At 41.8% G+C, this 17,305-nt stretch overlaps 1 protein-coding gene across 5 annotated transcripts in view; it reads right to left on the bottom strand.

Moving 5' to 3' along the window:
• LOC105018630 (INSC spindle orientation adaptor protein) overlaps positions 1 to 17,305 on the bottom strand; it is a 76,931-nt gene that overhangs the window by 16,942 nt on the left and 42,684 nt on the right. For 4 of the 5 annotated variants that reach the window (XM_029115297.2, XM_010884228.3, XM_010884226.3 and 1 more), the window contains exons 3-6: positions 6,125 to 6,473; positions 4,516 to 4,568; positions 4,276 to 4,399; positions 2,480 to 2,593 (exon numbers count right to left, since the gene is read on the bottom strand). In XM_029115297.2, coding sequence (XP_028971130.1) covers positions 2,480 to 2,593; positions 4,276 to 4,399; positions 4,516 to 4,568; positions 6,125 to 6,473 — 640 coding nt within the window. The remainder of the gene's footprint in view (positions 1 to 2,479; positions 2,594 to 4,275; positions 4,400 to 4,515; positions 4,569 to 6,124; positions 6,474 to 17,305) is intronic. The other variant, XM_020056603.2, reaches the window with a different exon arrangement.

Below are 17,305 nucleotides of genomic sequence, written 5' to 3'. Positions count from 1 at the left end.
AATTAGTGGATTAATGGCAATACGCTGCAGTACCATCGCCGGGCCATGTTGTTTTATAAATCCATGATTCATCCATGAAAGCCCATGTTTTTGCACTCATGCTTACACATGGTTTGTCTCTGGCAAGCCTAATTAGTAATCTTAGTAAAAGAAAGAGACATATGGAGAAAGAAACAGGAGAGACAGAACACAGCTTCTGCTCTTAGATAGTCTAAACTTAGTTATCAAGGTTACCACCTTCTGACGTTGAATTGGGTTAAATGTTTATGAACTCCACGTGAACTCCCGCCTCCTATGTGATTTAAACAGGAGTCGCATGATGATTGCTCGCTGAAATTATGACTACGTTACGGTTTTATAACCAACATTTCTCCTTTTCCAAATTGCCGCCGGTGAGCCAAGACATGAATTTGTGAATTCTGCTGTAAAGACCCATCCAAATACATCATGGCGAAAGGTAAACAACAGGATAGTGAAATCACATAAATCACCTTAGTTTGTCCTTCCTGTAGCACTACAATATATAGGCCTGTGCACCTATATTTCAAATTGTTATGGCAGTGATTTAGCAATCAAAAAAATAGATGGTTCAACTGATTGCCGGTCATGAAAACTGGCCACTGGCCATGCACACATAAGCCTGTGAAGATAGCACACTTAACGTTTCACTTACTCATACCTGACTTGGAGCCCGATGGCAAAAAGCCTGATAACCTGAAGGCAGAAATGTATGCAATTGGTTGACTCGACAGAGAGGGTGTAATCCTGCATTTGAAACCGAATCCTCTACATGTAGTCAAGTTAGTGCTAGTCTCTCCTCTAAACCCTTGCCCTTACCATAACCCTAATCTTACCCCTCGGCTGAATAACCCTGACCTTACCTCTCGCCTACATAACCCTAACCTTACCACTCGCCTACATAACCCTAGCCTCACCCCTCGCCTACATAACCCTAACCTTACCACTCGCCTACATAACCCTAGCCATACCTCTCGTATACATAACCCTAACCTGACCACTCGCCTACATAACCCTAACCTTACCACTCGCCTACATAACCCTAGCCTCACCCCTCGCCTACATAACCCTAACCTTACCACTCGCCTACATAACCTTAGCCATACCTCTCGTCTACATAACCCTAACCTTACCACTCGCCTACATTACCCTAGCCTTACCCCTCGCCTACATAACCCTAGCCTTACCCCTCGCCTACATAACCCTAACCTTACCCCTCGCCTTCATAACCCTATCCTTACCACTTGGCTACCTAACCCATAAGTTAGTAAGTAAAAGCCCACACCCAAGAAATCAGTGTGTGCACTGATATGAATGAGTATCATCCATATGTATTGCAAAGAATGAGCCAACCCCCAGCCTGGAAAACAGAGTATCACCTTGTTGCAGCCCAGCACACCGCAGACTAAAAGCACATCCACGAGCAGTTCCAGGAATAGGGGACGAAGAAGGAGGGTGAAACACTGTTTCCCTCTCGGACAAAAGCAGACGACAAAGAAGAGTGTAATCGCTGCCAAAGCCGATAGATGACGTAAGAGCCTTGCAGTGTGCCAAAAGGTTACGCAATTCACTTGTCCCGCTCCTAAAAGAAGGCCTTAGAAAGTAAGACAGACTATCTACAGGAGGAAAGTAATGAATTGCCAACAGATGTTTTGTACTCTGTATTTACTAAACCCATTGGCAGCCATGATTCCTTGTACAGCCCTCTGGGGGATCACATAATGGGAAGAGCGAGTGAGGTAGAACCGACGGAGAGAGGAAGAAAGAGGACTGATAGGTAGAACAGAGACAGGCAGTCTGTGTATCAATTCCCAGTCTTAATGGGAACTGACACTATTGATCTCATTTGGCAACAAGGGAGTTTGTGTGTGTGTGTGTGGGTATGTATGAGTGTGGTGTGTACATGTGAGCGTGTATTGTGTATGCTTAGTCTCCCATCCAGAAGAGTCTTATCAAGAGCATCCTAGAAGTGTCTGGTTGGCTAATGGTCATAGGGATGTAATGTCTGGCAGGTCCTCTGTTATCTGTTCAAGCCAATGACTCTTTAGCTTAATATGATGGGCTGGTGCTAGGTAAGTAGCACCCCATCCCAAATCCATCCCAATCCCTTTCCGATCAGCAAGGAAGGGTGAACAGTGATGCACGGAGGTCCGGGATCTGTTTGGGGTTCGGCAAGGGGTTCATGTGGAGGGATGAAGTTGACGGCTGAAGTGCAATTGGAATGTTGCATGACCATGTTCATTTACACCCCAAACAGTATAAAACTGACTGAAACAGGGAAGGACTTTGTGGATTTTTTTTTGGTGTGAACTATTTGAAATGCAGATTCCTGCTGTGTTCCCCAATTAACGCAACCGAGGAACATCATGTTTTTCTCCTTCTATGTGACTGTCAGAGGGGTGTTACTATCTGAGAGGTGTGTCTGTCTTAGATGTGTGTCTTTCTTAGAGGTGTGTCTTACCTTGGCGATGATGCTGCATAACTGAGGGCCGTCCTGAGTTAGGGACAGCAGGTTGCTGATGGCACTACCAATAGTGTACACACTGTCTGACGACTCAATCTGCCTGATCAAGACCTGGAGAGGTGGGACCGTCGCACACACACACACACACACACAAACAAGACAGCCATTGAGATTCCAATAATAGATCTTTTTTTTTCAGCAAGGAGCATTTCAATTAACGTTTCTATCGAAGATCATCTTAGTGCTAAATAATGAGTATAGTACATACAATATCTGCAATTACGTTTTTTACTGTTATTATTATCTACAATGAATTGCGTAACATTTTAAGATGCAGTCCAGGATTTCTGCCCATTGTAGGTTATAGTGGTGTTGTTCAGTCAAAAAGGATGTGCCCTCGAAACCTGTGTACCATGTCATGCATGACTAATCTGTCCTCAGAACCACTCACTGTCTAACAAGGAACGTCATGGCTAACTGAGGTGTTATAGTGACTCGACTATAGATTATGAACATATAAACAACATGTTATTCATCCAGCCCAAAATGTAAGGGATAAATAATTATTTTGTTAATTGTAAAAGTCCCGGACTGCATCTCTACTTACCTGAAATATCTTTTGTTTCTACTTCACACTGTTGTGATCATTGAAATATGTACAGTAGATGGGTAATTCATTTACACCATTTTGAGTTCAGAGGTCAATGTGCAGATAGGGTGAGCCTGTGCTATCAACAATGTGTTGAGAAGAGGCTTCCAGCAAAGGCTTAGAATAGGGTTAAGGTGCTTTAATGAGTCTGTTGAAACACAGTACCAGTCAAAAGTTTAGAGAAACCAAGAATGGGTAAGTGTGTTCAGAATTTCGACTGGTCCTGTACATTTCTATACAAACATTTCTATACTGAATATGACTAGCTGTTCCTATCAGTCAGCACACAGGAATCCGACAGACAAAGCCCAAGTTGGGAAGGCCAAGTCCTGCTTCATGCCCAGATGAGCACACCAGTGTAATGTAAGGAAACAACTTACGTCACACTTTCCCCGCCAACCCTGCAACAAATCCAATATTTATGAAAGCATATGTGTATTTCATTTTTTCCAACCCATCAGTCCTATCAATACACTACCAATTTACAAATTCTTCTTGCAACAAATTCTTCTTAAACCTCTCTGTGTATTACTTCTGCTAAAAATAAATACTTAAAACACAACCGAAGAGAATGGTTATATTACTTGTTGATTTATCAACGTTTTCAGATCAACTAGCAATATATTTTTTCTGAGTCCATCTCAGTGTCGTTTTGGCCCCAGACATGTCGGCCCTTCTCTGACCTTGCACCCCAATGCTGGGACCAGTTTACCTAGGATAGCATAATCTCAACCAATTTTCTGAAAACTTCTGTAACGCAACCTTCAAATAGTACCTAAAAAAAAAAGAATCTCTGTTGCCTTAGTAAACTAACGGTTATGTTCATTATGTTTCTTATTTTCATCATCCTTTTCCTAGAACTGACTTTTGGCATGATTTCTTTTTACAAGTACCCAAAAAAACACCTTGATTCACATCCTTCACCAAAAATGTTTTTGATCCATAAATGGCACATAACCTCTTAAACAGTTTCAATGAAAGCTGATTTCGAGGAAAATAAGCTGTCTCTAAGTGAATGATGCGACCTGCCGGCGTACAAAAAATACAGATTTGAATCTTTTAGGAGAGTCACTAATGGGGGACAATTTATAGACTGTAAGACTATAGGACAACAGATCATTTGCATGTGTTCAAATTCTCATACCTGGATCTCATTGGCCAGGGCCATGTCAATCATGTGGCTGAACGAATCACTAACATCGGTGAGGATCTCATGAATGGCCTCCCTCATAGACTTCAGGAAGAACTCATCCTCAGTATGAAGGCATCTGTAGAAGAGAGGGTGAATGGATTGGATAAACATAGAACGTAACACAAATTAATCTGATCTATTCATATGTGTTTGACTATTAGGGGGTCATTCAGAGTGTGTATAAATGTTTACCTCTCCGTTATGCTCGTCAACTCCATGCACTTCTCAAGCAAAGACTTCTCATACTGCACTCAGAGAAAAGACACACATTTCAGGTTACAATGAGATAAAACAAACACACCCACAAAGCAAAAAAATAAAAAACATCCCATTCTCTAGTCACGGCATCCCTTCATGTGTACACAGAGAACTGCACAAAATGTCCTGTGGGATGAGCAGCTCTGTATACGTAACCAGCTGAAGCATCACTTTAAAATGGATGAAGTGAGTGTACTGAATGTCATACGTTTCAAGTATGATTCCACTTGACGGGAAACCTGCATGAATTACTGAGTCACTGAGTCAAATTCCGGTGTATGTGCAAATGGACTTGGTGAATATGATTCTGATCAGCTAATGCACGTCTTTAACAGCCCGTCCAAGATGGAAGGAGACAGGTGGTTTCCAGAGACTTATTTTCATATTATGTTGGTTGGCAGTTTGCTCTGGGCATGAATAGCTTATAGGATCTATAGGGACTTCATTCATCCAATGTTCACTTGCACAGCAGAACATTCAAGAAGTCTTTATAGGTTTGTCCTTCAGGTGGTCCCTAACAGCAGAACAAATGCAAATACATTCCCAGAGATGAGAAATATAACAGATCACATGCAGTTGTCATTCAATATCACGTGATTTGTCAAAACAAAGTATACAAGTGAGAGAGGGATTTCCTGTTGTTCCAGAAAGCGGATAAAACTCATCCACCAAGAAATACACTTTCCCCCTAGAGTATTAGTGCATGGCCTCAACATTTTAGCTAATGATCATCCTCTCTCATCCATCCTCTCTCCTCCACCACCCCAAAGCCAATAAGTGGTTGAGTGGTCGAAGAGATGTCAATTAGTTATTAGGCGAACAAAAGAGTGTGCTGTGGTCTTTGATAGCCAGCTTTCATCGTAGAGTATGTTTATCCTACCGCAAAAGGATTGTTAGATCTGCCACAATCCCTCTTCATCAGCTTATGTTTTTTGTCAGAGGAGAAAATCATGTCCATGTTTACGAAGCACGTGCATGCTACTTCCTGTTTGATCTATTAAATGTTTCAACATATTGTAGCATCTGCAGTGTCTCAATCCCGCGACCTTTCGGCTCCCAAGGCAGGCAAACTACTCGCCCCTCCATATGGAGCGGTGGGTAGTACACCTGCCTGGGGAGCCGAAGGTCATGGGTTTGAGACACTGCCCTGCTAGACGCTACATTGGTGTCAGAAGTGGGATTGGCCTGGATGGCCATCAGAGAGGCGTGTATTCGTGAGTGTCTTGGTATAGTGAAGTGTGGGGTCACGCTCTCTGGTTTGGTGGGGGTAGTGTAGCGACCTTGATAAGGCCACTACTCGCCCCTCCAAATGGGATGTCCTTATTTGGATCAGTGGGTAGTGGGTTCAAGACACTGCCTGTCAGACGCTACGATATATATTTTGGGATCCGCCGCCGTCAAAGCAATTTGCTTGATGACGCGTGAGTGGAGAAGGTCCATCTCATTTCAAAGCAACGATTTCCGCCAGCTGTCACTTTATCTGCCTCCATTGCCTCTGACCATTATCGAGGCGAGAGAGGTAGGCCCATTTCTCGGTCCTCACCTTCTGCATCTCTGCGGGGGTGTTGCGGGCGGCGCCGTACTCATGTACCAGCGAGCGGACGTGGCAGTTGGCCCGGACTGCTGCGCTGTGGACCCGTTGCCAGCGCCCCTTCTCCAGCCGCTGGAACATCTTGCCCAAGTCAGTGCTGACCACCAGCGCCCGACGCAGCAGGGTCTGCAGGTTGTCTCGGGCCACGTGGTCCCCTGTAGCCACGATGAGCTCGCCCTGAGCGTCCTCCTCCACGCCGATAGGCTTGGCCTGCAGCACGCACATGCACTCCACCTCCGTCATGTGACGCAGGTCCTCCATCCAGCGCTGCACCGAGTCCACCTGGAGAGACTGCATCCTGCTAAACACACACACACAGTCGAGGTGAGTTTCGAGCATACACCACATTTCCCTTTAAAATCCTAGTGTTTTGTGGCTCTCCCAACTTCCTACCGAAACCCGTGTTGGGAGGTGTGTGGTCCCATACCTTCTCCTATCTTTTCTGTACTTGCTCTGAACATACCAAAGTTGTCAGGACTACAATTCTTACCAATATAATTTAGCAAGAACCCGAGAGATGAGCTATGGACGAAGATGTGCGTTTGGTACAGCATGTTCTGGTAGCTTTTAGCTTTGCCAGGTAAGGGACATGATTCTTCCTGATTGTTCCCAAACACTGCTATTTAATTTCCACTGAAACCCACCATTTTGGCACGTAGGCCTACCATCTCACTCTCATTTCGTGGGACTGTTATGGCCTCACAGGTGTGCCTAGGTGCCTTAGTAGTAAAGGGCTTTAACTGGACAAACGGATCATAGCTCAGAACGCCAGAGTGGTGGTTCTGATAACACCAGGAATTACTAAATGAAAATATTAGAATATATGCACTAGCCACTATGAGTTAGAACCTCTGCTAACTTAAATGTTAACCATGATTTGGTGAATGTATTTAAACCTAATTTCTCTGACACAGGTGGCAAGAGGGGATGCAGTCCAAAAGTATGGCTGGGTTTTACTTACTGGACCATTAGGAGGTTGAGTTAGAGGACAATGGAAATGTCTAGAAGATGGCTGTCTGCCTCTTGGGCTTCACCATTTCACCTATGCTTTGTCTTTATTTTCCCGTTCTCTCCAATTTGTTTTAGATTTTAACTGTACAAAAATGTGAACATGCTACATTTCTTACGAGAACATGTTCATTCTTATATATCAATACAAAAGGTTCACATTGCCTGATTTGAAAATGGGGTTGTGCGAGAATCTGTCCATACCACAGTAATTCTCAGGAATTCAAGACAGCCTACCGACTGAACAACAGCATGAAGGGGCAAAATGGCCGATGTCAATGCACAAGCTACACAAAAGCAATTAAGTTGAGACTGTTGGCAAGAGATTTTAGATCAGGCACAATAGTTCATTATTGATACATTGTTGGCGTTATTGACTATTCATTTTGTCAATAGTCAATAATGAAAAAGTACTCTTACTAAAGAAACCCCAGTAATAGTGTCTATTGAATAAGTACTAGTATTTAATTAACTTTGACTAGCATAACTAGTATTGTAAATATTGTTACCATTAATAATAAGAAAGTACTAGTTAAAAAAAAAAAAATACTGGTCAGTTTTTGAGAATGCATGCTGAAAAGGCTTGATATGTCATCCCCTAAGTCAGATTTCAAATGAAACATATCCAGGGATCTTCTAATCGATAGTGTGGGAGGGAGGTCAATTACCCACCAATAACTGGTTGTGTTCAGACTTGTTAATCAAACCTATAATTTCATCTCAGTGGAGAGACGATATTACCCACCGGGTCGAACAGACCAAACTCATTCTCTTCAGGCTTATTGAACCTAATGAACGTGGGCTTACTGAAGGCTTCCAGGAGGGGTTTCCCTGGATGAGCGAAATCAACCGAGCGTTTGGAAGGTTGAGCGGTCGATCGCTACACCCTCCTCTGCTCCGAGTGAACGAGGGGGTGGAGGTTCACCGTTCTCTCCACTGAACTCTGCTGTCTGACGTTCATAGTAAATACATGTTAAAACTGGATATTGCATCAAGATTAAATCATAATCCTGTTGTGTAGACATTGGTTTCTAATAATGCAAACATCTCATTAGGTCACAGGGTGTCACAAGGAGGCATAATTATGTGCTATCTTTAGACAAGGAAAAATCCAATTGAAATAGTCAAAGGCTGCCTTTGACACTAATTTGGAGCTGAATGGCACCACGGTGATGATGGATGATATCGGTCTATGGTTGTTCCCTGCTCATGTTTTCTTATTGACCCATAGGAACAAGCACAGCCTTTTGTTTGTCCACATATCGAGTTTCAGCTTGGAACATGAACCAGGGGAGACGTCATTGTGCCATTGAAAAGGCACAGGTTCAGTTGAGAGTATTTTGAACATCAGTCAGCATCGAGTGCTCTCTAAGGTCCAGTTAGGCAGACACCGATTAAGCCTAGTCCAGGACTTTACCAAGATTAGACTTAATCTGTGTCTGCAAAACCGGACTCTCAGTGTTTACTAAAGAAAAACTTTCACTGGTTTAATGAGGTCAGCATTGGTGTGGTAAGTGATTGCACAAAACAGAGGCAGACTGAATGAGTCATCCGATGAGACATCACTGAGTATCAGCCTTTGCCATGTGGCTACTAGAATATGTACAGTTAAATTGAGTTAAGGGTAAATAAAATAAAAACATGCCTTTTCCCTTTATTTATTATTCACTCTGGTTGACTTTCTCAAGAAATCTGAATTCTTCTCAAGCACTTAGAGAATTGACATTTTCCTGCAACGTCTATTATCCTCAGTGCACCGAAGGGATCTTATGTGGCACCCCGTGGCCCTTCTGCTGGCTGGCTTCTAAAGCTAATTAGGGTTTGTCTTGGGGGGTCCCTACAGTAAATGGGAGACCAGGTGCTGCTGTGGTGTCAGTATGGGCCACACCATTGTTTGGTTCAAAGGTAAAATTGACCCAGGGCAGAGATAGGGACATTGCCTGGCGTCGGTTGAGATTTTCGGGTCAGGGCATTTAACCATGGTCTTGGCTGTCATTTTTATTGGGTGTTAAAACTGGTTTACGGGCTACATAACTAATTTGTCCCTAGTATTGTAATGGCCATATAATCATTCTCAGCCTCCAATTTGCCAAATTATTGCATATCCTCCAATTTCAATACAGCCCAATACAGTAGGCACAAATGAATGCAATCCATGATGTATGTAATTTACTCTGGATGACAGCATCAGCAAAATGATACAATAAAAGCTCATGCTGCAGGGAGTCTGTGACCGGTTATATTTTACGTACTACTATATTTATTAACATATTGAATACATTTGGCCAAGGAAACCGTGGAATACATTTTGGAGTATTGCCAGAATTAGGAGGGAATAAGCAGGAAATCCAGAATCCTCCCTTCAGGTTTTCTGCAAAATCAGTGGGATATTTTTAATGTTCATAGAATTATGCAACCCCAATCACATGATTGATTTTATCCATTGGGAGACATATCATATACAGCTCTGGAAAACAATTAAGAGACCACTGCACCTTTTCCTTTCCTTTCCAAAAAAAGTTGAAAAAGAAGGTTTTGAGAGAGGAACAGAAGCGTTCAATTTGCAGTGGTCTCTTAAATGTAACCCTTCTTTTCCTCACTCAAAACCTTCCTTATTGACTTTTTTGGAAAGATAAGAAAAAGGGGCAGTGGTCCCTTAATTTCTTTCCGGAGCTATATGTTAATAGTACCTGGAGCTCATATGGAAAACAGGAGATGCTCTCCCTATAATCTCAAAAGCTGGGTCTTTATTCTCAGTGAACCTTTCATTTCAACGGGAACTAGTCTCTGAGACATACAAAAGTATGATGCAGATAGAGCTGTAGATGCCAATAGTGTCCCTCGCCAATTATCCCTGCAGAGAGTGTGTGTGTTTGTGTGTCCACATTATAATTGCCTGCACCCACCATCAAGCTGCAGGACCACGACACAGGCTTCTAATATCTGAAACCACCAGGTCATGCAAGCAATCAGGCGGGCAGCATCGCTGGACCCCCCTCTCAATGGAGCAAATCCTAATCACGCTGGACCGCCCCTCCCTAATTAGTCATATGTCACGGGTGAAGATGAAATTGAAAGGGTCACGGGATTTAATTGTCCACCATTTGTTTAACAACCCCTGAAGAGGTGCCCTCGCAACATTTTAACAGGTGAACATGACTCATCTGCGAATAATAAAAGTAACAAAAATAAGCCCCCCAAAAGTCCATTCGGATGTCTATTGCAATACTCATGTCAGGTTTAAATCTAATGCTGGCAATGATCAGCTTAAAGTTGACTTACAGAAATGTCTGTTTTAACACACAACGGACATGCTACGAAGAACATGCTATGGACATAACATTTCTGTTATGTCCATTTCCATCTTAATTCTGCATTGAAATAATTGCAGGCGTCTTACAGACATTGTTCGAAGTACTACAATGTTATTCCTGCAATAATGATGTGATTATCATCATGTGATTTGAGTTAAGTTATTCTAATGTCGTGATCAATGCAAAAGCACCAAAGGTGCTGTAAAGTCTGGTGTATGTCATTCTAGCTTTGCTTGCAGTACAATTACTCAACCTCTAGATTTGGTGCCTATACATGGGTTGAAATTTGATTGGAGAGTTCAAAGTTCAAAACTGACGAAGTTAAAAGGAAATTTTGCTCGAAAGGAGGCTCAAACTTCAGGCAAATTGCACTTCCTCCACTGAAGGAAATCATTCCAATAATAGGTTGGTTTCCAAATGGGGGTGAAAAAGCCCATTCCAGTTGGCAGGACTTTAAAATATATTTACATATAGGGACAGGCTGTGCCAGTGGCTGTATTATCATAGACTGAGGCCTGGGAAGATGAAGCATCCCTGTCCTCTGAGTAAAGCGGGGTTGACCAGGGACAGTCATTTACACTTTAGGTGATGCGACTGAAATACACAACTGAGACCTCGGCCAACAAGCCGAAAAACTGTGCTGAGACAAATTTAATGGGGTGGGACAACAGTCTTGGTTTGAATGTCTTTATTTTTTAATAACTGCATCATTAAATGCACGTAGGTCATACATAAAACAAAAGCAGTATTGATTGGTTCTGAACTGTTCGTTGCTCTCTGGGTTTATCTGCACTCTGATGATAGTACTAGATGTTGACTGTTCGGTGGGTGGATAATATCCAAATAGATTTTATACCTCTCTTACATGTGCGCGCAATGAAAATGTCTCAGTTAGCTTTTCACTTTCTCACCCCTACATATGAAGGTTAGTTAATGTAATCATGGTTACAAGTACAAGACACCACATGCACAATTTTACTGCCCTGTCTGTAATTTGTAGAGAAATGGAGAAGTTTTTTGTTAGTTTTTCTTAAACTATACATTGTTTTGTTATTATTATCCCCTTGTGTCAGTTTTTCAAGAGGATGATTTTAATGAGGTTTATTAGATTAGCAGATAGTTTCAGCTAGGCCTAACTTCCACTTCTCATCCCCATATTTGGCAATGAGAATTCTATATGGAGGCTTCAAATGTATACTTCCTGTGAGAGATTAGTCAATCAAAATAGGGTTTTGAGAGATTGTCACGTCTCACTAGCTGACCAATCAATTGCAGTTCAGCAACTTTCGCTAACACAAGCTTTGAGTCCACTGTCTCAGTTACCATCTTACCAGAAGTATGAAAAAACATGACAAATAAAAAATATCTGGAATCCTGTTAAATTTTTCATGTGGTGTTTATTAAATGGCCCTTCTTTGTAATGTAAATTAAATGAATGCACAATCCAATACTTGGATCATAAGGACGCATAATGTACTGGTGTTGCCCATCCCTGAACTAGATTGTTTAGAAGACTTACAGATGGCAGCCTTAACATCACCAATTAGTACGGTACACTAAACCTACTGAACAAGTTCAAGTGCTGGCAGGAAGACCCATGTAGATGTTCGAGCACAGTGCATGTTGTTTTGGTAGGAGTAACTCATTTGTTCTTCAGGGGTGGGAAAGTGTAACAGGAACAATGATAAAATGCAAAAGACTACCGCTGATCATTTCGCACAGTGAGGTGATCCGGAGAACATAAAAACAGAGCCCATCACCACCCATGACCACGAAACTCACAGATGTTGTGAAAATCTTCACGCTTTCTTGATTTAATTAGTCATATCTGTCTAAACTGGCTGTGATGTGTGAACCCATAGTATACAGTACTATGCTCAATACTGTTTTATTACAGTAATAATACACAGAAGAGTTTTTAAATGTAATGTCTTTGCTGGTAAATACTGTAGTATCCCCATTTAAAAGGAGTGGGTTATTTTTGTTTTTTGAAAGGAACTATATGGTTTGCATTCTCAAATATGACAGTTTATTAATCCTTGTCAAATGACAATGACCTGACCATATTGAGTCTTGATCATTCAACACACGCTCACTGAGATGACAGAGACTATATTCTGGGCAACGTTCAATGAGGGCCTACCATTTAACAACATACAACCAATCATATTAAGTAAATGCATCTACATAACAACTTTGTACTGTATACATTCTGCGGTTGAATTCTTATACACAACAATTTAGTTTTTTAGATTTAATGTCTTTTCCAGACATGACTATAGTGTTAATTAAAGTCTTTGACAGGAAAACAGAAATTCTTCTTGAGGAAACCTACTGGACTAATAACAACAGAGTGAATGGTCCAAACCTTGTTTGTAGGTAGGACTGTGGTCTGACCAGTTTAGTACAGCCCTCCTGCTATTTTCAATAACCTGTAGGAAACATATATAGTTGATACTTATATAATTACCATTACTAATTGCTTTGTTTTGAAGGCCTAGTGTGATTCAGCAGTCAAAGCATGGGTTAAAATCCAACCCACTGCTTTCCAGCAAAAACAATTTGAAATTGAAAGTTGGCGAAATTATTTGGGAAATTGGTTTCACAGTTTTCTCTTACTAGACAGGCCTGCGTGTGTTTGCATAATTAGTGCAGGTACAAGAGTGCTGTTTGATACATTAAAAACGAAAGCACTGGTTAGTTTCAATAGCGCTTTTCATTACAATCTCAAAGTTTTTGCATTAAAAAAAAAGAATAGTAACATAAATATGTAGCAAGCTACTGTACATAACAGAGTAGGTCTGGACTACTGTACATAACAGAGTAGGTCTGGACTACTGTACATAACCAAGTAGGTCTGGACTACTGTACATAACAGAGTAGGTCTGGACTACTGTACATAACAGAGTAGGTCTGGACTACTGTACATACCCGAGTAGGTCTGGACTACTGTACATACCCGAGTAGGTCTGGACTACTGTACATAACAGAGTAGGTCTGGACTACTGTACATAACCGAGTAGGTCTGGACTACTGTACATAAACGAGTAGGTCTGGACTACTGTACATAACAGAGTAGGTCTGGAGTACTGTACAACAATATTCAGCCAGAGTGAAACATTTAGATTTTTTTAAGCCTGAAACAGACGGAGCGACTGTCCAGAAAGATTCCACATTGCTTTAGTGGAGGGAGGAGATTGTCAACAGGGGGAGATGAGCAAGTCGTTTAGTGTCAGACAGGCAGCTATAATGGTTCTCCAAAAGTGGAGTATCAGGAAACAGGCGAAGACGTACATACACAAAAGGTTCTTCAATTCCAAAACCTGACATGAGACTGACGCGACAAATGCACAACAAACACTAGGACAGGAGGAACATAAAGAGGGACATGATTAGGGAAAAACGAGGTTCAGGTGAATACTAAACTAGACATAGGTGAAAGCAATAAAAGCACATAGAAACAGAACAACTAAAACATAAAGACTCTGAACATAGAAAAGCATCTTACAGTACCCTCCCCCCCTTACCCAGGGAGACAAGACAAGAAAGCTAAAAAAAAAAATGTAATAAATACATTTTTTGGAGATAGACATACAAAGTTTATTGCGAAAATCACCACGGCAAGCCTGTTTTCCAACATGGCTGCCAAACAACTTAACGGGATGATATTGAATACATTTCCTGTTACCAGAAGGCTTTTATTCTACATTACACGAACGTAGACATTCCATCCTCAATGGGACTCATGTTAATACAGCTCCAGAAAAAATATAGAGACCACTGAAACTTTTTCTTTCCTTTCCAAAAAAGTTGAAAAGGAAAGTTTTGAGTGTTCAGTTTTCATTGGTCTCTTAAATTTACCCTTCTGTTCCTCACTCAAAACCTTCCTTTTTTACTATTTTGAAAGGAAAAAAAAGGTGTAGTGATCTCTTAATTTTTTCTTTCCCTGTGTTTTTAATGTTTTAAACTCTGTTCCCCTTTAACTTTTTTGGTTTGTTATTTAGCTTTTAGTTGTATAAATAGAACACATCTAATTTGTGTCATTCCATGTCTGCTTTCATTTATGTTTGTCGAATACAAATATTTGAAAATATTTCAAGGAGAGAGTCTGTGGGAAATGTGGGCTGATTTTTTTTTATTGTATCTTGTGGCTTTTGAGCAGAAGAGACACAGGAAACAAGGAAACTTGTCCTACAAAGAATTAGACATATAACAACATGTAGACAGCATGAAAGCCAATGTATTTAAATAATACAAAACACATGAATGGAACATCTTCACACCACATTGGCAAACAATAGCTATGGCTGAGCTGGGAGGTTCCACATTATTAATGCAACATTTCAGTTTTTTTGTAAATGTTTGCGTCTATGGTAACACTGCTGTGAGGTTGTTGAAAGAGAAAGAGGTGAGTGGAAAATGGTAGGGAGAAATAAACCCCTGGTTCACTCAAATACAAACATTAAACTTTGATGAAAATATCTGAAAACATTGAAAGGACCTTTGTCAGAGGCTGGTGTTATTTAACACATCAACAAACAGCGTGGGTGCTTCTACCAGGTGTTGTAGTACACATACTGGAAAGAGAGAGAGAGAGAGAGCTTCTTGTGTAATTGATCTCCTTCTCTCTCACACAGGTAGAATTACCACTGTCACATTTACAAACCTAAATTAGGAATGCAACCAAGCTCAGAACCAATGTGCCTACAGGGCCATATGCAAACAGCAATGAGCTCAACGCCACTGAAAGCCATAACGAAGCAGAAAGTCGACTTTTTAGGGATACAGATCCATTCTATGACAACAACCTTAATAGATAAGCATGGACACACTGACACTCGTCACCATCTATATCAATCGATCCAGCACAAGAATATGACCAATGCACGGACCAGCACCACAAAGGCAGGATGATATAAAATATGCTTTCACTGACCAAGGCTGAGGGCTTACTTGAAGAGAAAGGTGGCACGGCGGTTCTTCCTCTGGGCAAACTTTTTGATTACTTTGGGGAGTGAAGTCGTGTAGCTGCTGAATCAGCTGGTTTTCGATGGACAACATGGCCAAAGTGTTGAGTCGCGGCTGTCCCATGGTGAAAAGTTCCTCTCTGACTCGGATGTCGTCATAGGTGTTATGATAATTTTCAGCAGAGTGACGGTCTCAGCAAAATCCTCCTCTAAGTTGTTCTCATGGATGGATCTTAACAGAGACAGCACCGTCTTTCCAGTGTGAAGCTCATTGTGGCGGTACAGAGTGGTCAGCTCAGACTTCAACTTTTCCACCATAGTTCCACTGCACAGTCAAGCTCAGAGGCCATAGTTTCACCGCACAGTCAAGCTCAGATGTAAGGAATGACAGGACAAATTGTGGGAAGAGCGAGCTGTCAACCAGCTATGCAGCGATCAGGTGGTCACTTTGTGAAAACCTCTGCTCCACCTGGGAGATGACTGTGTCGCATGCCTCCTTCATTACCGGCGCTGTGTTGGTTAGCACACTGCTAATCCCAGAGGCATCGATGTTTCGTTTTTGAAGAGCGTTGTATAAAACATCAACTTTTGGCATAAGGAAGAAAGAAAATTCCAGCAGCTGCAGAAAGGCTTAATTGGTCCTGGAATTTTTTTGACAGGCTGTATGCTTCACTTATGGTGGCCTCATCCCATCCTGGTTGTGTGCGTATGTCCTCCATAAAAAGGAGCAGCGCAGCGCGGTTTTCCCAAACTGCATTGACAGTTCTACTTTTAAAGTTCCATCGTACAGCGAGTGGCTTTGGAATGTGTCTCTGTGTTGCCTCAGCAAGTGCCTCAACACGTTTTGGAGCGCCAGAGAAAAAGGTGGCAAAAGCAGTTAAATCTGCAAAAAACACTTTCAGGATGCTCATCCTTGCTGAACAAAGTTGCTGCAAGGTCAGGTTCAGCTGGTGAGCCTAGCAGTGAACAAAGTGGGCATGTGGGTATGTCTCTTTCATTAGCGTCTGTAACCCTCGGAAGTTTCCACTCATTACAGCTGAACCATCATAAGTCTGGGCAATCAGCTTTTCTCCCAGCTTCAGTGTTTCCAGCACACCCTTGATGCTATTAGAGAGTCCAGTTTTATCTTTGACTTCCACAAACTCCAAAAACCTCCCTGTCACTGTATTGTCAGGCAACTTGTATCGCAACATAACCACCATTTGTGATTTACAGGAGACATCAGTTGTCTCATCTGCCTGTATGGCAACAAATGATGTCTGGTCCACTTGCTTAGCTATCTCCTCCCAGTACACTTCATACATACAGTCTAACAGTTCGTTTTGTACAGTGCTAGATGTCCCTTTGAAGATGGGCTGAGCGTTATAGTGCCTCTGAAGTCTCAAATCGCCCTCAAACACAGTCTCAAAAATGCATCTGAATATTCCAGGATTCAGGGAGTCCACCGACTCGTCGTGTCCCCTCAGTGCGGTTTCACATTTTCCACACAGTTTAATACATGTTATGATCTGACTGAGAATGTGCCTGTTTTCCTCCACCTGTTTGTTATGCTGCTCAATGGAGCGCCTGTATGCACTGTCAACTTGGGCTGCTACATTAACCCTTCCAAGTAAGCCCAATTTCACAGCATTGTCCAGATGACTCCTGCTGATCTCATGTTTTGCAATCCTCTCAAAAAAAATGTCAAATCTTTGTAACCCACCCTTGACCAAGTACCTTCTGCACCAAATAGCAGACATGGAAAACAGAAGAGTGCCTTCTTTTGTATGCTAACCACTTTTTCTTCAAAAACCACTCCTCATTAAACCTTCGGTTACTTTTACCAGCAGTTTGAGTGATAACAA

The sequence above is a fragment of the Esox lucius genome, chromosome 19, assembly GCF_011004845.1.
Source record: "Esox lucius isolate fEsoLuc1 chromosome 19, fEsoLuc1.pri, whole genome shotgun sequence".
Lineage (NCBI taxonomy): Eukaryota > Metazoa > Chordata > Actinopteri > Esociformes > Esocidae > Esox > Esox lucius.
This window is presented reverse-complemented; position numbering and strand designations above follow the sequence as displayed.